Genomic DNA, 22,499 nt, shown 5'->3' on the forward strand with positions numbered 1-22,499 from the left:
TTCTGTAGTCTCTGTTTCGACCTTGCTAGCTGTATCTTTCATTTGATACTGTCTGTGGTCTGTAGCTTTTGTTTCGACCTTGCTAGCTGTATCTTTCATTTGGTATCGTCTTCGTACTATATTCACTATTTTAGACCTTACCAGCTGTATCTTTCATTTGGTACCTTCTAGGGTCTATGTCTGCCCTTTGTTAGACTGAACCAGGCATGTCGTCAGTTCGATACCCTCCTGGAGTCTATGATTCTTTTCCTTAGTCAGCAGTCCTCACTGCTGAGGCATATGTTATTCCCTGATGTCTCTTGCTTTCTTAAATAATCAAATTCAGTATTTTGATAATAATAGCAATTAAGGGAAAACTACCTTTTACCTCAATACACTGAACAGTCTTGGTAGAAGGCTGCTTTATTTAAAGAAAATATAGGATTTTCTGGAAAGAACACTGATGCACTGAAACCACTTAAACTACTACTATTAAAGTTATTTGACTGAATGACACTAAATACTTATGAACTCACCAGCATTGTAAAAATGCTGATACTCGCTTTTCAAATAACTTGTAATCTCAGGTCAGCAATTAGACAGGTACATCCCCGGAGCTGCTGATGAAGATGGCTTAAGTACCTTGCTGCACTTTATATATTTTGCTTGTATTACCTTGATACTATGTATTGAAACCATGTAAAATTATTCTATTAATGCAATGTTTTGTTGTACTTTGATTACTATATGCATGTGTTGTAATACTTAACATGACGTCATCCACCCCAGAACGTTTCCGCCGTTCCGGTTTTGGGGTGTGACAGATTGGTAATAGAGCATTGTTTATAGTGAGCTAAGTATATCAATTCATAAAAGATATACAGCCTATAAATACAATGGGATAAAACACTCTGACCAAGAATTATACTTTAAAATATAACCATATTTTACCAAAGTATAATAACATCCAGAATCTAAAAACTCGAACAAAAGTATCACAAGAAGAACAATAATAAAAGTCTTCGGATGTTGAGCACCACAGTTAAACCTGGGTAGTTATGTAATCGTAAGCTGGGATAAATGTAACCTGATCAACTACATTTATCCGAGATGCGATGAACATGTGCTCGGGAGTGATAGTGGTGTGCAGCAGGTCTGAAACTTACCAACTAGGAATGCTAGAGCCAAACATAAAGTTAAAATACTATGGGAGTATTTTAGAACGCTAAAAGATCCACACTAATCCCAGAATCATAATCAGAAAATAAGACTCGAACAAGAATTAAAATACCATAGGGGTATTTTAGAATCTATAAACAACCTTGCGTGAATAACTAAAAAGATCCTTATTGATATACCTACAACTACAGAGGGTGTACTCTCAAGGTTATATATAATAAGGACCCCATAGGCTAAGAATGTGTGGTTTCGCTCTATTTCCTTTTCCTCGTTGGGATGTGGTTCTGGAGTAGTATCACATATTCGAAGGCCTATCGGATCTAAGCTATATATGATTTGTATACCCTGTGTAATCGTAGCAGGACTCGATATGGATCATACAGTGAAATGTTAATAATCCCTTAGGATTCTTTAGACATTCCCATTCTCGCGCGAACCCTGTAGAAAACCCTACCCACTACAGTGCTTGACGGAAGAGTTAATTCCGACCCCGAGGAGATTCATTGAGAAGATTTCCTGTTCGGAAATAAATGAACTGGGTCGAGACTATTGAATGCACCAAGTGCCCATATTCTCTTAGGGACAGTGGTGAAAGATTCGCCTAAACTCCGGAGATTCCCAGTCATCCATCATGAAGTGATGACACCCACAGTTGTAATCAGAAGGAAGGCGGAGTAGAAATTCAATATGTCCATACAAGAAGAGAACCCTAGGAAACTACCCGAAGGAAGCCAACGCCGATTCCAGTTAAAGATACGAGGCAGACCGAGGGAGCTAGTACATGGAACCCGGGAATTGTCTTTTCCTCGTATTCGTCACGATAATTCACCCTTAAAATAATGCAATTTAGTGAGTTAGTGGTTACACTACTCACGTTATGTGTTAGGTAAATCATCGTTTCCCGTTGCCAAATACACGATTAGGGCGGATCCCTGCATCTCTAATTGAGAGAATTTTAGCTATCTGCCCTTGTGAGCCTCTCTTTCCACGATTTCGTTCCGAACCGTTCTCAATTCTCTCCAGTCCGGAGAGTGAAACCTTTCCCAGTATAAAGGTAACTTAGTAGGAACGACTTGCATCTTATGGCCTTTTTCCGATACTCATACTCTTACCTTGATTACCAGGACTACATCATAGGGATGTAGGTTGACACTCAGACAACCAGTACCCGAGGCACGGGAAAAGTTTATGCCTAAAACGTTCAGGACATAAATGTACAGGGTTAACCATCGTCTCTCATTACCTTGTATTCCTTTCCGTGTAGGAAAAACCATGCCACCGAAGAAGCGTAACCAATCCGCAAGCAAGAAACCTGCTCTCTTATTTGATGAAGCTACATCCCAAGCTGCAGTCTCAGCAGCTGTAGCAGCTGTCATGGCTCACCTGAATGCTAACACCGCCAATGTTAGCAAGGGCCCTGTCGGGATTTCCAATTCTGGCAATGGACAGCAACAACCAACACTTCCACACTCAGCCACCCAAGAACCTCCACTGAACCCACTAAAGAGAAAACTCAAGATAAAGGAGGGAAGTACCTCGGCTCCAGGACCTTCCGAAGGGCAATGAGTTGAGGAAGTCTATACACCTGTCAATCCTTCCCTCCCGAACTCAAGAAGACCATACCTAGGAGACCTTCCCCACTGCAGCAAGTGCAGCTACCATCATCATGGTGCCTGCCGGGAACTCTATTGTGCTAGGTGCCACATGTTGGGGCATACTGCTCGCGTCTGCAGAACCCCGGTTGAGTTCATTACATCAACCACCAATGTGGCAACCCGTACAGTTTGCCACCTATGTGGTAAAATGGGACACTTCAAGAGGGATTGCCCAACCGAAGAAAAAGAAAAAAACACAGAAGGAGCCTGACACTACTGCTTAGGGAGATGTGGCAAGGAAACTCGTTAGATTTTGGTACGTCTCTCGATCTCGGATAACTAAGCTAAGAACAATAAAAGACTAATTCAAATATAAATTCTTCCCAGTAAGGCGAAATTCGCAGCACTGTTATAAAATTTAAAATTCATTAGGTAAAACTATAGTGGCTAAACATATACGTTACGGCCATGTATATTTAAGATGGACAGACCTAGAGTGAGCGAATTCCGCCTCATTTCCTGTTCCTCGTTTGGTTGTGGATTTAGGGCGGGGTCGCTCAGTCAACAGTCCTCCCCACCTTAAATATACATGACTAGTATATGTGAGGCAATTATAGAAATGCCTCGTGAGAATCCATTCATGAAGAGATACTCTATTCGGAAGCACTTAGAACTCTCTATAGTTCTGCGTCGACTCTAATCGGTCCAAGTATCTGCGGTAGTGATACATAGGACAAAACCCCGAGACGCCTAGAACTTGTGTGCCTGTTCGGCACATGACTCTATCGATCTTCACTTTATATCATGTCAAAGTGTGCCCACTTCGACGACTCTATTGATCATGGTTTGACTTCGTGCAACCATATGTACGCCCTTAGTGCTGTGCAAAAAGAACTTTCTCCGAAGCCATGTCGGCAAATAAAGGTTCTCCCGAACCTAAACCTAACACAAATAATTAAACCTAATACGATACGTCAACCGTCTCTCTTATTTCAAACCTCCCGAAGTACCCAGGAGAGGGTACCGTACGCTGTTGACCGACCCCCTCGTAGTCCGATAAACATCAAAGCGAAAGGCACTGTAGATACTCCAAGATGACGACCACCATCCGAGGCATACTCCATAGAGTCCTCTGGGAAACCCTTCTCACCTCACACATCAGGTTTGTGAACCCAGAGAATAGAACTCATGAGGCTGACCACTATAACCAGGTATACTGCTGGCATCTATCAAGTATTGGCGGTTAAGCCAAGCATGAGCTCTACCATGAACCTCTTCGCAAAACGCTTTCACCCTATTTCATAACATAGGAGCTGGCGTCAAGAGAACCACTGCGGGATGAACTAGTAAAGTCCCGAGTAATGAAGACCCTGTACCCACTAGATTTGACCTAGACCGAGAAAACTCAGAACCTTCGGGAGAGTAGTTGCAGTAGATGATGGCACTACCCATGCACCTCGTCCACCCAGTTATAGACAAGTGGTGCTTATCATCCTCCACCCTCTCGCAAGCAGGAAATCGTCATCGCCCTGTAGACGATGAATTATATTTTCCGAAGTAAACACTAGGATACCGAGAACCACAGGATAACCTTCACAACCAAGAATACTAGGTAAAGTGCGAACGTAGTTGCGTTAAGCCTCGTAACCCTGATCCCGAAGAGATTATAGACTCGACACCAGCCTTGGTGTTAGTCGAGGGGTTATGCAGGAGCACACACTTTCCGCGCTAGAATAAACCACAGTCTTAGAGATTCCTTGGACTAATAGGCGTTCCACGAATACTATCTCACGCAGAGATAGTACAATCACCTCCCGAGATAGTCCAACACTTGTCTGGTGAAACCCTATCTCCCCGATCCTCAGGGTTCTCGTATCTCAAGCGTCGTTAGTGCAGGTCCATTTTGCACGAGCTTGGGATAGACACTCTACAGCAAACTGATAACCATAGTCACGCAACCCACTCGACGATCTAGAAAGCCTCTATCAGCCAGTTGGCAGAAAACACGAAACTGAAGACCACTTGAGATTCCTAAGAACCAACTTGAAGGACTACACTACCAATACGAGAGAGAATGTTAGGAACCTTGGTATGGCGATCACGCCAGTGATGATCTTGCCATAGAAGTACACTATGTTCTAAGTACTGAAAAGCTCTACCCTTCTGAGAGCTTAGGACCATATGAGAATCCCCATGGAGACTTGGTCCAACCCTTTTCAGGCCACTACTACCTTCGGATATGCCACAAGATTCACACCCGATCGATCCACTTCTTAGACTTGATACGTGACTTCCCAACCACACCCTTCATGCCTCAATCATCTTGATAGAATCCATTGAGAACTCTAACCCTAAATATACATCTGTAGAGCCCACTAGCTAACTAGACTGAATCCGCATCCCGTACGTGGAGGTCTGTTGGAATGGCAAACACATATTAGAGTTCACTTGGGAATGCGAGGACAACCGTATAGGAAGTACTCCCTTACCTCTACTTGGCCATTCATACCTACTTCCTTGTCTAGACTTGAATTTCGGGACGAAATTCCCTCTAACGGGGGGATGATGTGACAACCCAAGTTGTCCCGTTACATTCCCCCGTTACCGTTAACGGAATATTCCACTGTATAAAAGTTCCGTTAATTAGAGGGTGTCAGTTTAATAAACATTTCCATTTGATTAACTTTAACATGCCGTTAAGTCGTGATAAAAGGAAATAAAAACACAGGACACACATTTTCATTCATTTGGAAAATGTCAAGTTTTATTATTACGACCACTAAATCGAGTGCGACCAAAAGCCCCGTTTAACGGCAGTATCGGGTAAAATTCCACTGAGCCCCGACTGTGAAACCTATATAAGGGTGAGTGGAGTCCATTGGAGACTTTTTACACTCTCTCTCTAGACCCGTTTTCGCCCCGAATCCGCAACCAAACGCTTCCAAATTGTAATTCCGCTTACCCTAGCCTATTCTAAACATATTGATTCATATTTTTGGACCAAAATTCGGACTTAGAAGCATTGGAAAAGGAGTTTATGGCCTAAGCTCCTCCTTAGGCCGTAAACACCTAAAACAAAGCCAAAACGACCCAAACTTGTCCCCAATGGCTAGGAAATAAATTGAGGTAATAGCCTAGGAGTGTTTAAACACTAAAATGCATGGATTTGGGACTCAAAGAAGAGTTTACAGCCCAAGCACAAGCTTAGGCCGTAAACTCCTCAAAATCATGTCAAAAGTGCCCCAAAACACTCCCAAACTCACACTTGGGCTTAACCCATACATTAAGGGCTTATTCCTTTGAGTTTAGAACACTTGAACACATAAAAATGAAGGATAAATGGAGTTTACGGCCCAGGTCTATACCAAGGCCGTAAACTCCCCAAAACATGCCCAAAATGTAGTTTTTGCCCCCCCAAATGACCATAGGCTATTTCTATAAAATGCTAGGAAGGATTTAACGGCTTAAACACAAGGAAATATGGGGTGACTTGGAGTTTACGGCCCAAGCATTTATCTAGGCCGTAAACTCCCCAAAACCCCCTCAAATGTTGGTTTTAATCACCCATAATAGCATCAAACTTCATAAGGAAATTCTAGAAAGGCAATAGGGACTTTAAACTTCACAAATCACTAAGGGTGAGAGTTTACGGCCGTAAACTCCCTTGGGAGAGTTCCTAGGCCGTAAACTCCTATAAAATGCCCTTAGGAGCCTCAAATCCACTCATGCCTTTTGGGAAAAGTGCTTAGAATAAATCAATGAGCAAGCTAGAAGCATAAAACACCAAGGAATATGACCTTGGGAGTTTACGGCCGTAAACTCCATTAGGTTGGGCCATAAACTCCAATATTGGTCCATGTTAATGTTTTAAACCCATTCACACACTTGATGTTTGAGTTTAGCAAAGTTCCACAGCTGATAAGAGACCCTTAGCACCCTTAAACGCTACCCGGGACCCCAAACACTCAACCAAAAGTGTTTTCTGCTCTTTTGAGTGTGTATAACTGTTTAATTAGTATATTATATGCTAATTGTATGTGAACATATGTTATCATATGTTAAATAGGTCATAGTGTGTGTTCAAGTCCTTGCGTGACACCGAACGCCCAAACGGCACTTCCGTTGGACCTACTTACACCAGGTGAGTTCATACCCCTGAATGAACCTTTTAAATGCTTTTAAATGTTTTATAGGGTGGGGATTACAAGTCAAACATCTCAGTTATCATATCAATCACATGTGATTGATAACCCGCATGCACAAGATTTTACCATTGTACACTGTTTTACCGAGTAGGACACTGTAAATGGCTTTCAAAAAGGGTTTTTAAATTGTTCAAGTTCTTACTTTTACAGATTATCAAAGATTCATTTTCAAACTGATTTATAAAAGATTCCCAAAGATTTCTAAAGGTTTTCACACCTATTTTATCAAAGAATACAAATGCGATTTTCCTGAGTAATAAAGTTTTCAAAGGTTTCCATGAATACTTTTATTTGTTAGTTACTACTGCTTTGCTTATACTTATTTTATACTCCTACTCTGTAATGCTTTCGCTTATACCTGAAGTCATTTATACCTGATGACGCTTATACTTATTCACCCTCTTACTTTGTGATACGAGTCTACTTCGCTTATACTTGAGATCGACTTTACTTCACTTATACTTGATACGCTCTTACTTCACTTGTTGTCATCTCCACTTCTCGATGCGCTTATACTTATTCGATATTTATACTTCACTTGCGACCGCTCTTACTTCACTTGTTAGACACTCCTACTTCACGAGAATCACTTTTACTTGATACCCACTCAAGCATAGTTAGATGTATGTCTGTGCTTGTGTAGATGCATATAAATAATGGTTGAAGGACTTAGGAAGGTTTGTCCGCCCTATTTCCTTTTCTTCGTTGAGATGTGGTCTGGTGGGATCGGATGTCCATCCGAATGTCATTTGATTCATTAGTTATATACCATGTATACAAGCTTAGGCATACGGGTTACTTCAGTTAGTTCAGTTAAGAGTCTCTACTTCAAGTCTACACTTTCATTAGAAACCCATTATTGGGAAGTCTCTACCTATGGTCCAGCACTTTCATTAGAAACCCACTATTTGGGATGCATCTTCAGGACACGGCCTTCTCCGTCGTCTAGTTGGTAACCAAAGTCTCCTGTAGGGAGAGCGAACATTGTTTTATAGATCTATACGGGATTGACACCCCCGCACCCTGACTGCTAGCTACAGTCCACGGCTCACCAAGCCAAGGGGTGACAAATGTCACATTATATAGATGCTTGTAGGGCGTCTGGAACTCTAGTCAGTATGGTTACGAGTATCCTGGGTTACCTTATAATTCATGACTTTAGGGTAACGATATTTCGTCAGCAATTTACATTGTATGCTGATGTCACTTTTCAGAGTCACACTGTCTTGACCTTGCTAGACGTATCTTTCATTTGATACTATCTGGGGTCTGTAGTCTCTGTTTCGACCTTGCTAGCTGTATCTTTTATTTGATACTGTCTGGGGTCTGTAGCTTTTGTTTCGACCTTGCTAGCTGTATCTTTCATTTGATACTGTCTGGGGTCTGTAGCTTTTGTTTTGACCTTGCTAGACGTATCTTTCATTTGATGCTGTCTGGGGTCTGTAGTCTCTTTTTCGACCTTGCTAGCTGTATCTTTCATTTGATACTATCTGGGGTCTGTAGTCTTTGTTTTAACCTTGCGAGAGATACCTTTCATTTGGTATCGTCTTCTGTCTATATTCACTGTTTTAGACCTTACCAGCTGTATCTTTCATTTGGTACCTTCTGGGGTCTATGTCTCCCCTTTGTTAGACTGAACCAGGCGTGTCGTCAGTTTGATACCCTCCTGGAGTCTATGATTCTTTACCTTAGTCAGCAGTCCTCACTACTGAGGCATATGTTATTCCCTGATGTCTCTTGCTTTTTTAAATAATCAAATTCAGTATTTTGATAATAATAGCAATTAAGGGAAAACTACCTTTTACCTCAATACACTGAACAGTCTTGGTAGAAGGCTGCTTTATTTAAAGAAAATATAGGATTTTCTGGAAAGAACACTGATGCACTGAAACCACTTAAACTACTACTTATTAAAGTTATTTGACTGAATGACACTAAATACTTATGAACTCACCAGCATTGTAAAAATGTTGATACTCGCTTTTCAAATAACTTGTAATCTCTGGTCAGCAATTAGACAGGTACATCCCCGGAGCTGCTGATGAAGATGGCTTAAGTACCTTGCTGCACTTTATATATTTTGCTTGTATTACCTTGATACTATGTATTGAAACCATGTAAAATTATTCTATTAATGCAATGTTTTGTTGTACTTTGATTACTATATGCATGTGTTGTGATACTTAACATGACGTCATCCACCCCAGAACGTTTCCGCCGTTCCGGTTTTGGGGTGTGACAGATTGGTATCAGAGCATTGTTTATAGTGAGCTAAGTATATCAATTCATAAAAGATATACAGCCTATAAATACAATGGGATAAAACACTCTGACCAAGAATTATACTTTAAAATATAACCATATTTTACCAAAGTATAATAACATCCAGAATCTAAAAACTCGAACAAAAGTATCACAAGAAGAACAATAATAAAAGTGTTCGGATGTTGAGCACCACAGTCAAACCTGGGCAGTTATGTAATCGTAAGCTGGGATAAATGTAACCTGATCAACTACATTTATCCGAGATGCGATGAACATGTGCTCGGGAGTGATAGTGGTGTGCAGCAGGTCTGAAACTTACCAACTAGGAATGCTAGAGCCAAACATAAAGTTAAAATACTATGGGAGTATTTTAGAACGCTAAAAGATCCACACTAATCCCAGAATCATAATCAGAAAATAAGACTCGAACAAGAATTAAAATACCATAGGGGTATTTTAGAATCTATAAACAACCTTGCGTGAATAACTAAAAAGATCCTTATTGATATACCTACAACTACAGAGGGTGTACTCCCAAGGTTATATATAATAAGGACCCCATAGGCTTAGAATGTGTGGTTTCGCTCTATTTCCTTTTCCTCGTTGGGATGTGGTTCTGGAGTAGTATCACATATTCGAAGGCCTATCGGATCTAAGCTATATATGATTTGTATACCCTGTGTAATCGTAGCAGGACTCGATATGGATCATACAGTGAAATGTTAATAATCCCTTAGGATTCTTTAGACATTCCCATTCTCGCGCGAACCCTGTAGAAAACCCTACCCACTTCAGTGCTTGACGGAAGAGTTAATTCCGACCCCGAGGAGATTCATTGAGAAGATTTCCTGTTCGGAAATAAATGAACTGGGTCGAGACTATTGAATGCACCAAGTGCCCATATTCTCTTAGGGACAGTGGTGAGAGATTCGCCTAAACTCCGGAGATTCCCAGCCATCCATCATGAAGTGATGACACCCACAGTTGGAATCAGAAGGAAGGCGGAGTAGAAATTCAATATGTCCATACAAGAAGAGAACCCTAGGAAACTACCCGAAGGAAGCCAACGCTGATTCCAGTCAAAGATACGAGGCAGACCGAGGGAGCTAGTACATGGAACCCGGGAATTGTCTTTTCCTCGTATTCGTCACGATAATTCACCCTTAAAATAATGCAATTTAGTGAGTTAGTGGTTACACTACTCACGTTATGTGTTAGGTAAATCATCGTTTCCCGTTGCCAAATACACGATTAGGGCGGATCCCCGCATCTCTAATTGAGTTAGTGGTTACCCCACATGGTCTTATAACCAATGCCACGGGCTCCCCCTGGGGTCTTCCATACCAGCCTAAAATCACATAACATATCAATTCATAAATGAATAACGCACGTACAACACGTACACATAATGGGACGGCCTTGGTGCCGTAGACCCATAGGTATGGTGAGAAGACTCACCTCCATCCGATGAATACAAATACTGCCCTCCTAGTAATTCGCAGCCTCCCGAGCTGAATAACAACAATAATAATACAATCAATGATGGGGCCTTAAATTACCCAATTAAAGGCCCAATCTTCAAAAGTCTACCCCTAAGGCCCTATTACCCTTTTCTTGCAAATGGGTCCCAAAGTCCAAGTCCAATATCCTTATTGGGTCCCTTGCCCCAATAAGGCCCAATCAATAAGTCCATGGCCCAATCAGGTAAAAATGCCTATAACTCACAAAATCCAATCAAGCCCAACAACCAAATGAGGCCCGAATGCCCAAAAGCCGAAAACAGCATAGAGCCCAACTGAGTTGCGTACGCCCAGCGTACCACCCTAGTATGCGCAGCGTACTGAAGGTTTAGGCACTACACGCCGCGTTAGTTGGTTATGCCCAGCGTACAAACAACTTAAGCACTTTTTCCATTAAGTGCTTAATACGCGAATCCAACACGACCAAAAGTTAGATCTAAGTCTGAAAAGATGTCCTAAGGCATAAAGTTGGCAACTTTACGCCCTTGCAGATCTCATACACACCCAACCACTCCATTAAGACCTTTCCAAGGTCTTTTACCCATGCATGAGGTCAAATCTCTCATAAATCTTTCATTTTTATACTCCTAAATGACCAGGGGACCTCAAATCTGACTTTCATATCAAAAGGGCAAGTTTAACCCAACTAAAGAGATCCAAAGTTCATAAAAGGGACAAACCACCAAAACCCTAGCTAGATCTAAAGATTAGAAAGTAAAGATGCAAGCTTTTTACCTCTAGAAGCTTTGCAAGATACTTTTGATGCAGGATCTTGAAGCACCCACTTGATCCAAGCTTGCTTGACCACCCCTTCTTCTTGAAATACACACAAAAAGCCCACAATTGCACACTTTAAGGCTTAAGAACGATCTCACAAGGTTTCTAGGAGTATATGGACGTTCTAAGGCTGTGGAGGCTCTATAGGCTTTAGTCCAAGGAACTTAAAGTTATTTAAATAGGCCTCAAGTCTAGATAATTCGGGTTTTGCATCCCTGGCGCCTACGCCCCGTGTAACTCAAAGTACGCCCAGCGTACCTTAATTCCTCTGCGACCACATCCATGCAGTACGCTAAGCGTACATTTAAGTACGGCCAACGTACTTAAAGGACCATTTATGCAAATATTATAATCCTTAGGGTTTTAAGACTTACCAGAATTTTGGATGTTACAACTCTCCCCCACTTGGACTAGACTTCGCCCTCGAAGTCCATAGCTGAAAACAGATCGGGGTAATGCTCGAGCATCTCCTACTCTGGCTCCCATATCCATTTAGAGCCCCTTCGGTGCTGCCATTGCACCTTTACCAACTTAACTTCCTTGTTCCGAAGTCCCTTCGTCTTCCTGTCAAGAATGGTAACCGACTTCTCGACATAATTCAGGCCCCCATCCACCTAAATATCATCCAAGGATATAACCGCGGACTCGTCAGCAACACACTTTCAAAGCTGAGACACGTGGAAGGTGTTGTGGATCTTACTAAGCTCCTCAGGAAGCTCTAAATGATAGGCTACCTTGCCCACTCGGGCTATGATCCTGAACGGGTCTATAAATTGAGGCCCTAGCTTGCCTCTCTTATGAAACCTGATAATCCCCTTCCATGGTGACACCTTTAATAAAACAAAATCCCCCACCTGAAACTCAAGATCCGATCACCGTCGATCAGCATAACTCTTTTGACGGCTCTACGCGACCCGTAACCGGTCGCGTACCTACAGGATCAACCCGGTGGTCTTGAGTACCACCTCCGTGCTTCTCATCACCCGATGCCCAACCTCGTCCCTGCACATTGGGGTCCTGCACCTCTAACCATATAACATCTCGAATGGAGCTCGCTCAATACTAGCATGATATTTGTTGTTGTACAAGAACTCTTCCAGTGGAAGGTACGTATCCCAACTTCCTCCAAAATCCAGCACACATGCTCGCAACATGTCCTCTAATGTCTGGACCGTCCTCTCACTATGACCGTCAGTTTGAGGGTGATATGTTGTACTGAAGTGTAGTGGAGTACCTAGTTCCTTATGGAACTTTTTCCCAAACCTGGATGTAAACCAAACATCCCTATCCGAAACCACTGACACCGGCACCCCGTGCCTTGCCACCACTTCTCGAACATAGATGCCTGCCAACTTTTCTACGAATATACTCTCGTTGACCGGAATGAAATGGGCACTCTTCGCCAGTCTCTCCACAATAACCCATATGGCATCCACTCCCCTCGCCGTCCTCGGTAGCTTCGTAATGAAGTCCATAGTGATCTCTTCCCACTTCCACATGGGAATGGGTAATGGCTTAACCTTGCCATGAGGCCGTTGGTGCTCGGCCTTGACCTTCCTGCAGGTTAAGCACTGCTCCACAAACCAGGCGATCTCCCGCTTCATGAAGGGCCACCAATAACTCAGTCTCAAGTCCCTATACATTTTTGTTGCACCTGGATGTATAGAAAACTTGGACTTATGCGCCTCCTGTAATAGACTCTACCTCACTCCCCCTGCCAACAGTACCCACACTCAGCCACATTGAGTCAAAATATCGTGGCTATCCTTGACAAACAAAGGATACTGAACCCGAATTTTCTATGTTTTCCAGTTCTCCTTCTTCACCCCCTCAACCTGAGCCCCCTTGATCATTTCCAACAAAGGCGAAATCACTGTCATCCTCATACAAATATCCCCGTCGCCTTGCGACTCAAAGCATCAGCCACCACGTTGGCCTTCCCTGGATGGTATAGGATCTCGCAATCATAATCCTTCAGTACATCCAACCATCTCCTCTACCGCATGTTAAGGTTCTGTTAGTCTATCAAATACTTTAGACTCTTGTGATCGGTATAAATAATGAACCACACTCCATACAAATAGTGCCTCCAAATCATGAGGACAAACACCACCTCCCCCAACTCCAAGTCATGCGTGGGGTAATTTTCCTCGTGAGGCTTCAACTGCCTCGAGGCGTAAGCGATCACATGTCCCCTCTACATCAACACTGCACCCAAGCCTGATATCGATGCATCATAATATACCACTAAATCATCCAACCCCTCAGGCAGTACCAGGACCGGAGCCTCGCATAACCTCCGCCTCAGTGTCTCAAAAGCCTTATGTTGATCCTCACACCACCGGAAAGTCACATTCTTCTTGGTCAAACGGGTCAATGGCACGACAATCTTGGATAAATCCTGAATAAACCTCCGATAATAACCCGCTAAACCCAAGAAGATATGAATCTCTGAGGCATTCCTCGGTACCTCTTATCGCATCACAGCCTCCACCTTGGCTGGATCAACCAAAATACCCTCCTAGTTGATGACATGCCCCCAAAACGGCACTTCCCACAGCCATAAATCACATTTGGAGAACTTTGCATAAAGCTTCTCCGCCCTCAAGGTCTCCAACACTTCTCTCAAGTGCTGCTCGTGCTGCTCTATGGTTTTGGAGTAAACCAGGATATCATCACTAAAAATGATCACTGATTGATCCAACATCGGTCTGCACACCCAGTTCATGAGATCCATGAACACTGCCAGGGCATAGGTCAGCCCAAATGGCATCACCACAAACTCGTAACGCCCATAACGGGTCCTGAAAGCTGTCTTTGGTATATCCTTATCCTTAATCCTTATCTGATGATACCTGGACTGAAGATCAATCTTAGAGAACCAACATGCACCCTGAAGCCGATCAAATAAATCGTCGATCCTTGGTAAAGGATAGCGGTTTTTCACCATCAGCTTGTTCAGTTCCCTAAAATCAATGCACATCCTATGTGACCCGTCCTTCTTTTTCACGAAAAGGATCAGTGCTCCCCATGGAAACTACTCGAACGGATGAACCCTTGGTCTAGTAGCTCTTGGTGATGCCAACCGATACGGTGCCTTCGCTATCGGAGCGGCACCCGACACCAAATTGATGTGAAACTCCACCTGCCTCTCCGGAGGCACTGAAAGGTCATAGTATATGGTTTGGGCTAGGCATTTCATGTATAGATGACTTAGGGAATTTGTGATTGTTTTTAGGAGTCTTTTGGTATGTTTTGTGTTTTCGGTAAAGAAAGGTTGTCGGTCATGGTATGACCGAAAACCTGTTTTCGGTCAAATGTATGTGGTATAAATAGGTTGTTAGACGCCATTTGTTAGGGGGTTAACTGTGTTTTCGGTCCATTGTGTTGTATTAGACGATTTCCAGATCTAATCATATGCATGCTTAATTTTAATCATTCTTCTACTCATCTTCTTGTTATTTCAATTGTTTGATTGATCATTGGTATAGATCCTTCCATCAAGGGCCTTACAATTGGTATCTGAGCTCCAAACCGGTGTCAATTAAGCTTGTTTTTCAGTTCTCGGTTTCACAAACATTTTTTCATCAAGTTCTCGGTCATTCAAAGGCTGTTTTGATAAAATTTTGAAGATCAAATTGGAGTTTACATTGTGTGGAATTAAGATCTATTTGTATCGTGTGGAATTCAAACTTTTTGATCAAATTCTTATAGTTTTCGGCTTGATCTTCTTCTACCGAAAACTCATTTTCAATCAAATTTTTGTGGATAAATGGTCTTTGAAGCTTTAATTGGTATTCTCATTACGTGGAAATCAAATCAGTTCGAAAAATCAAGATCTTCACAGGAATCTGTGAAGTTTTCGGTTTGATCTTCATAAACAGAAAACTATTCTTCAACCGGAAACTGTTCTTCAATAGAAAACTGTTCTTCAACCAAAATCCTTGTGTTCTTCAACCGAAAACTCTTGAAAATTCAGAAACCGAAAACCATTGAAAATTCAAAAACCAAAAACCTCACTTCTTCAACCGAAAACCCATTTTCTTTAATCCTTTGGTTTATTTTTCAAGTTAATTTTTATTAAAATTTTAAAAATAAAAATAAAAAATGGAATCACAAAACATGTATGCTCATCATGAATTGGATGCTATCATGGGTACCACTACTCGAATTCCTCGATTATTATTAGCAGAAGGATTTCCTGAATGGAAATATCGGATTGAAAAGCACATTAAGATGAAGTATTTTAAAATTTGGAGAAGTATTTTGAGAGGTCCAATCCGTATCACAACAACATTGGAAGATGGCACTATAATCGATAAGCAAGTTGAGAACTTCACCGATGATGATTTCGAGAAAGTCGAGGAACAAGAAAAGGCTCTTGCCACACTCACCATGGCGTTATCCCCAGAAATTGCTCAAGGTTTCCGTGAGTACACTTCAGCTAAGGCATTATGGTAAGCATTGATCGAAGTTTACGAAGGAAATGAAGACATGAAACAAAGTCGCCAAGACATGTTACGATAGAAGTTTAACATGTTTAACTATGTTTTGGGGGAGACTCTTGAGAATCAATTGCAAAGGTTTATCTCGCTCACTACCGAGATGAGTTATGCTGGTGTCATGGTTACAAATTCTGAGATCAACAAGAAACTTATGAATTCTTTACCAAAATCTTGGGATATGAATGTCTCAATGATAAAGAAAACCAAAGATTTGAACCATTTGAGTTTGGCTGAAACAATGGCTATCATTAAGGCTTGCGATCTCGATAATAAGCAAAGAGAGATTAACCATGTTAATTCATACACCTCTGCAAATCTTGGAATCCAAACCACCAACAACACTGCTTTCTCAAGCTTTTCTACTCCTCAAGTATCTCATGTTCCTCAAGTTCAACCCTATGTGACTCATTAGCCCACTTCATACGTTTTCCCATCAATGCAAAGCATTCATGTTTCTCAACCTCAATCCTTGCTTCAACAAGTTGTTTTTGTTGTTGGTTCATCCTCAAATGCACCTATTCAGCCTCAAGGAAATAATCTTCAATCTTTATCATTAAAAGAAAAGGAAGAAAATTTGGCCCTTGCCACTAGTCTAGTGAACTGTTACAATGCTTTTGTGGCCGGAGAACTCTCTCCACAATGATCATTTGTTGATCTAGATCAGATCCATCCATAAGATGTTGAGGAGATGGACATTACATGGCAAATGGCTATGGCTGTTTTTAGGGCAAAACAATTCTCCAAGAAAACTGGAAAGAATAACTGGAGTGTGAACTCTAACAAGAAAGTGGGGTTTAACAAAGGAAAGTTGAGGTGTTATAATTGTCATGAACCCAGACACTTTGCACGAGAATGTCCACAACTAGACCGAAGAGAGAATTATGAACGAGCTGTGGTGCCGGTAAACAACAACAATGGGTCCTCTTCAAACAATCAGCTTACAAACTTAGCTATGGTGGCTCAGTCCTTTGATTAGGAAGACCAGATTTAGGCTCTGAATATTTCAGGACCTGAAAATGCACATCTTGCCCAGATCAAGGATGGTGTGGAAGAAGAAGCGGAGAAGGATCCTGAAGAGGAAATGATGAATCCTCAATTTGCATTCATGGTGCAAACCACTCCAGAGCCTGCCAAACCCGAGGTCAGTGAAAATGGTTGCTCTCAATCTTGTTTGAAAATTGTTAAATTCTTACGTGACCAAATTGAACTAATCAAGAGAGAGAATGAGGACCTTAAGTATGAAGGCTACACTCTTAGAAAAAATCAAAAGCCTTTGAAAACTCAATTAGAGAACAAAACAAAAGATTTTAAAAAATTGCAAGAGGATTACTGCAACAAGTGCGAGAATTATGATCATCTCAAAGGAAATCTTGTTGTTGTAACCGCTGAACTTGACGCATTGAAAAATCGATTTGAAAATGCTGAATTTAATTTTAAAAAATTCGATGGGTCAAGTGAAATTGTTGCAAAAATGATCGCAGAACAAATGTAGTGGAAGGACATAAAGTAGGATTAGGATTTGAGAGTGTCCCTCCTCCCTTCAATCATAATTACACTGCTATTCCTCTATCTCAAGAAGAAATTGACAGAGAACCTTTCATGGTTTATGGGAAATCAGTTTCTGAACAAGCAACACGGTCTAATGATAAAATCTTGAATACTAACATTTCTACCTTAAGTGCAGATGTGTCAGTAGATCAGGGGGAGCAAGAAGCAGAAAAGTCTGAGTCAAATAATTTTGTGTCTAAATTTGGTGTTGATTTTTGTGACGAGTCTATGTTAAACCCAAAAACTAATGTCTTTGTTTCTGGTGGTTTGTTGTTTCAGACTGATAATTTTGAAAATAATGATGTTGTTTCTGATAAAGTTGCTCAATCTGACTCGAGTGCTTCTACATCATTTACGTTTGCTACACAATCTAGTATTTGTTCTTGCAAATGTGAAGGTTTAGGGCCCAACTGAGCTGCGCATACCTAGCATACCACCCCAGTACGTGCAGCATACTTAAGGTTTAGGCACTACACGCCGTGTTAGTTGGTTATGCCCAGCGTACAAACAGCTTAAGCACTTTTTCCATTAAGTGCTTAATACTCGAATCCAACACGACCAAAAGTTAGATCTAAGTCTGAAAAGATGTCCTAAGGCATAAAGTTGGCAACTTTACACCCTTGCGTGTCTCATACACACCCAACCACTCCATTAAGACCTTTCTAAGGTCTTTTACCCATGCATGAGGTCAAATCTCTCATAAAGCTTCCATTTTTATACTCCTAAATGACCAGGGGACCTCAAATCTGACTTTCATATCAAAAGGGTGAGCTTAACCCAACAAAAGAGATCCAAAGTTCATAAAAGGGGCAAACCACCAAAACCCTAGCTAGATCTAAAGATTAGAAAGGAAAGATGCAAGCTTTTTACCTCTAAAAGCTTTACAAGATGCTTTTGATGCAGGATCTTGAAGCACCCACTTGATCCAAGCTTGCTTGACCACCCCTTCTTCTTGAAATACACACAAAAAGGCCACAAGTGCACACTTTAAGGCTTAAGAATGATCTCACAAGGTTTCTAGGAGTATATGGACGTTCTAAGGCTGTGGAGGCTCTTTAGGGTTTAGTCCAAGGAACTTAAAGTTGTTTAAACATGCCTCAAGTCTAGATAATTAGGGTTTTGCAACCCTGGCACGTACGCCCCGCGTAACTCAAAGTACGCCCAGCGTACCTTGATTCCTCTGCGACCACATCCATGCAGTACGATAAGCGTACACTTAAGTACGGCCAACATACTTAAAGGACCATTTATACAAATATTATAATCCTTAGGGTTTTAAGACTTACCAGAATTTTGGATGTTACAACTCTCCCTCACATGGACTAGACTTCGCCCTCAAAGTCCGTGGCTGAAAACAGATCGGGGTAATGCTCCCACATCTCCTACTCTGGCTCCCATGTCCATTCAGAGCCCCTTCGGTGCTGCCATTGCACCTTTACTAACTTCACTTCCTTGTTCTGAAGTCCCTTCGTCTTCCTGTCAAGAATGGCACCCGGCTTCTCGACATAATTCAGGCCCCCATCCACCTGAATATCGTCCAAGGATATAACCGCGGACTCGTCAGCAAAACACACTATTGAAGCTGAGATACGTGGAAGGTGTTGTGGATCTAACTAAGCTCCTCGGGAAGCTATAAATGATAGGCTACCTTGCCCACTCGGGCTATGATCCTGAACGGGTCTGTAAATTGAGGCCCTAGCTTGCCTCTCTTATGAAACCTGATAATCCCCTTCCAGGGTGACACCTTCAATAAAACAAAATCCCCCACCTGAAACTCAAGATCCGATCGTCGTCGATCAGCATAACACTTTTGACGGCTCTGTGGGACCCGTAATCGGTCGCGTACCTGCTGGATCAACCCGGTGGTCTTGAGTACCACCTTCGTGCTTCCCATCACCCGATGCCCAACCTCGTTCCAGCTCATTGGGGTCCTGCATCTCCGACCATATAACATCTCGAATGGAGCTCGCTCAATACTGGCGTGATAATTGTTGTTGTATGAGAACTCTGCCAATGGAAGGTACGTATCCTAACTTCCTCCAAAATCCAGCACACATGCTCGCAGCATGTCCTCTAATGTCTAGATCGTCCTCTGACTCTGACCGTCAGTTTGAGAGTGATATGTTGTACTGAAGTGTAGTGGAGTACCCAGTTCCTCGTGTAACTTTTTCCCAAACCTGGATGTAAACCAAACATCCCTATCCAAAACCACTGACACCGGCACCCCGTGCCTTGCCACCACTTCTCGAACATAGATGTCTGCCAACATTTCTACGGATATACTCTCGTTGATCGGAATGAAATGGGCACTCTTCATCAGTCTGTCCATAATAACCCATATGGCATCCACTCCCCTCGCCGTCCTCGGTAGCTTCGTAATGAAGTCCATAGTGATCTCTTCCCACTTGCACATGAGAATGGGTAACGGCTGAACCTTGCCATGAGGCCGTTGGTGCTCGTCCTTGACCTTCCTGCAGGTTAAGCACTGCTCCACAAACCAGGCGATCTCCCGCTTCATGCAGGGCCACCAATAACTTAGTCTCAAGTCCCTATACATTTTTGTTGCACCTGGGTGTATAGAAAACTTGGACTTATGTGCCTCCTGTAACAGTCTCTGCCTCACTTCCCCATGCCAACGGTACGCACACTCAGCCACATTGAGTCAAAATAACGCGGCTATCCTTGACAAACAAAGGATATTGAACCCGAATTTTCTCTGTTTTCCAGTTCTCCTTCTTCACCCCCTCAACCTGAGCCCCCTTGATCATTTCCAACAAAGGCGAAATCACTGTCATCCTCATACAAATCTCCCCGTCGCCTTGCGACTCAAAGCATCGGCCACCACGTTAGCCTTCCCTGGATGGTATAGGACCTCGCAATCATAATCCTTCAGTACATCCAGCCATCTCCTCTGCCGCATGTTAAGGTTCTGCTGGTCCATCAAATACTTTAGACTATTGTGATCGGTATAAATAATGAATCACACTCCATACAAATAGTGCCTCCAAATCTTGAGGGAAAACACCACCGCTCCTAGCTCCAAGTCATGTGTGGGGTAATTTTCTTTGTGAGGCTTCAACTGCCTCGAGGCGTAAGCAATCACATGTCCCCTCTGCATCAACACTGCACCCAACCCTAATATCGATGCATCACAATATACCACTAAATCATCCAGCCCCTCAAGCAGTACTAGGACCGGAGCCTCGCATAACCTCCGACTTAGGGTCTCAAAAGCTCTATGTTGATCCTCACCCCACCGGAAAGTCACATTCTTCTTGGTCAAACGGGTCAATGGCACGATAATAATCCACTAAACCCAAGAAGCTACGAATCTCTGAGGCATTCCTCGGTACCTCCTATCGCATCACAGCCTCCACCTTGGCTGGATCAACCGAAATACCCTTTTGATTGATGACATGCCCCCAAAACTGCACTTCCCGCAGCCATAAATCACATTTGGAGAACTTTGCATAAAGCTTCTCCGCCCTCAAGGTCTCCAACACTTCTCTCAAGTGCTGCTCGTGCTGCTCTCTGGTCTTGGAGTAAACCATGATATCATCACTAAAAGTGATCACTGACTAATCCAACATTGGTCTGCACACACATTTCATGAGATCCATGAATGTTGTCGAGGCATTGGTGAGCCCAAATGGCATCACCACAAACTCGTGATGCCCATAACGGGTCCAGAAAGCTGTCTTCGGTATATCCTCATCCCTAATACTCATCTGATGATGCCTGCACAGAAGATCAATCTTGGAGAACCAAGATGCACCCTGAAGCTGATTAAATAAATCGTCGATCCTTGGTAAAGGATAGCGGTTTTCACAATCAGCTTGTTCAGTTCCCTATAATCAATGCACATCCTATGCGACCCGTCCTTCTTTTTCACGAAAAGGATCGGTGCTCCCCATGGAGAACTACTCGGACGGATGAACCCTTGGTCTAGCAGCTCTTGGAGCTGCATAGATAACTCCTGCATCTTAGGTGGTGCCAACCGATACGGTGCCTTGGCTATCGGAGTAGCACCCGACACCAAATTGATGCGAAACTCCACCTACCTCTCTGGAGGCACTGAAAGGTCATAGTATATGGTTTGGGCTAAGCATTTCATGTATAGATGAGTTAGGGCATTTGTGATTGTTTTTAGGAGTCTTTTGGTATGTTTTCTGTTTTCGGTCAAGAAATATTTTCGGTCATGGTATGAGTGAAAACCTGTTTTCGGTCAAATGTATGTGGTATAAGTAGGTTGTCAGACGTCATTTGTTAGGAGGTTAACTATGTTTTCGGTCCATTGAGTTGTATTAGACGATTTCCAGATCTAATTGTATGCAAGCTCAATTTTAATCATTCTTCTACTCATCTTCTTGTTATTTTAATTGCTTGATTGATCATTGGTATAGATCCTTCCATCAAGGGCCTTACAATTGGTATCAAAGCTCCAAATCGGTGTCAGTTAAGCATGTTTTTTAGCTCTCGGTTTCACAAACATTTTTTCATCAAGTTCTTAGTCATTCAAAGGTTGTTTTGATAAAATTTGAAGATTAGATTGGAGTTTACATTGTGTGGAATTAAGATCTATTTGTATCATGTGGAATTCAAACTTTTTTTATCAAATTCTTATAGTTTTCGGCTTGATCTTCTTCAACCGAAAACTCATTTTCAATCAAATTTTCATGGATAAGTGGTCTTTGAAGCTTTAATTGGTATTCTCATTGCGTGGAAATCAAATCAGTTCGAAAAATCAAGGTCTTCATAGAAATCTGTGAAGTTTTCGGTTTGATCTTCATAAACCGAAAACTGTTCTTCAATAGAAAATTGTTCTTCAACCAAAATCCTTGTGTTCTTTAACCGAAAACTCTTGAAAATTCAGAAATCGAAAACCATTGAAAATTCAAAAACCGAAAACCTAACTTCTTCAATCGA

General features: G+C 42.1%; 1 protein-coding gene across 1 annotated transcript in view; it reads right to left on the reverse strand.

Annotated features, from left to right (window-relative positions):
* The window catches only part of LOC128132418 (protein Ycf2-like), a 17,986-nt gene extending 4,991 nt beyond the window's left edge, over positions 1 to 12,995 (reverse strand). Inside the window, exon 1 of the mRNA XM_052768977.1 lies at positions 12,784 to 12,995. Within this exon, the coding sequence (XP_052624937.1) occupies positions 12,784 to 12,995 (212 nt within the window). The remainder of the gene's footprint in view (positions 1 to 12,783) is intronic.
* Between the last annotated feature and the right edge of the window lie 9,504 nt (positions 12,996 to 22,499).

The sequence above is a fragment of the Lactuca sativa genome, chromosome 2 (assembly GCF_002870075.4).
Source record: "Lactuca sativa cultivar Salinas chromosome 2, Lsat_Salinas_v11, whole genome shotgun sequence".
Classification (NCBI taxonomy): Eukaryota; Viridiplantae; Streptophyta; class Magnoliopsida; order Asterales; family Asteraceae; genus Lactuca; species Lactuca sativa.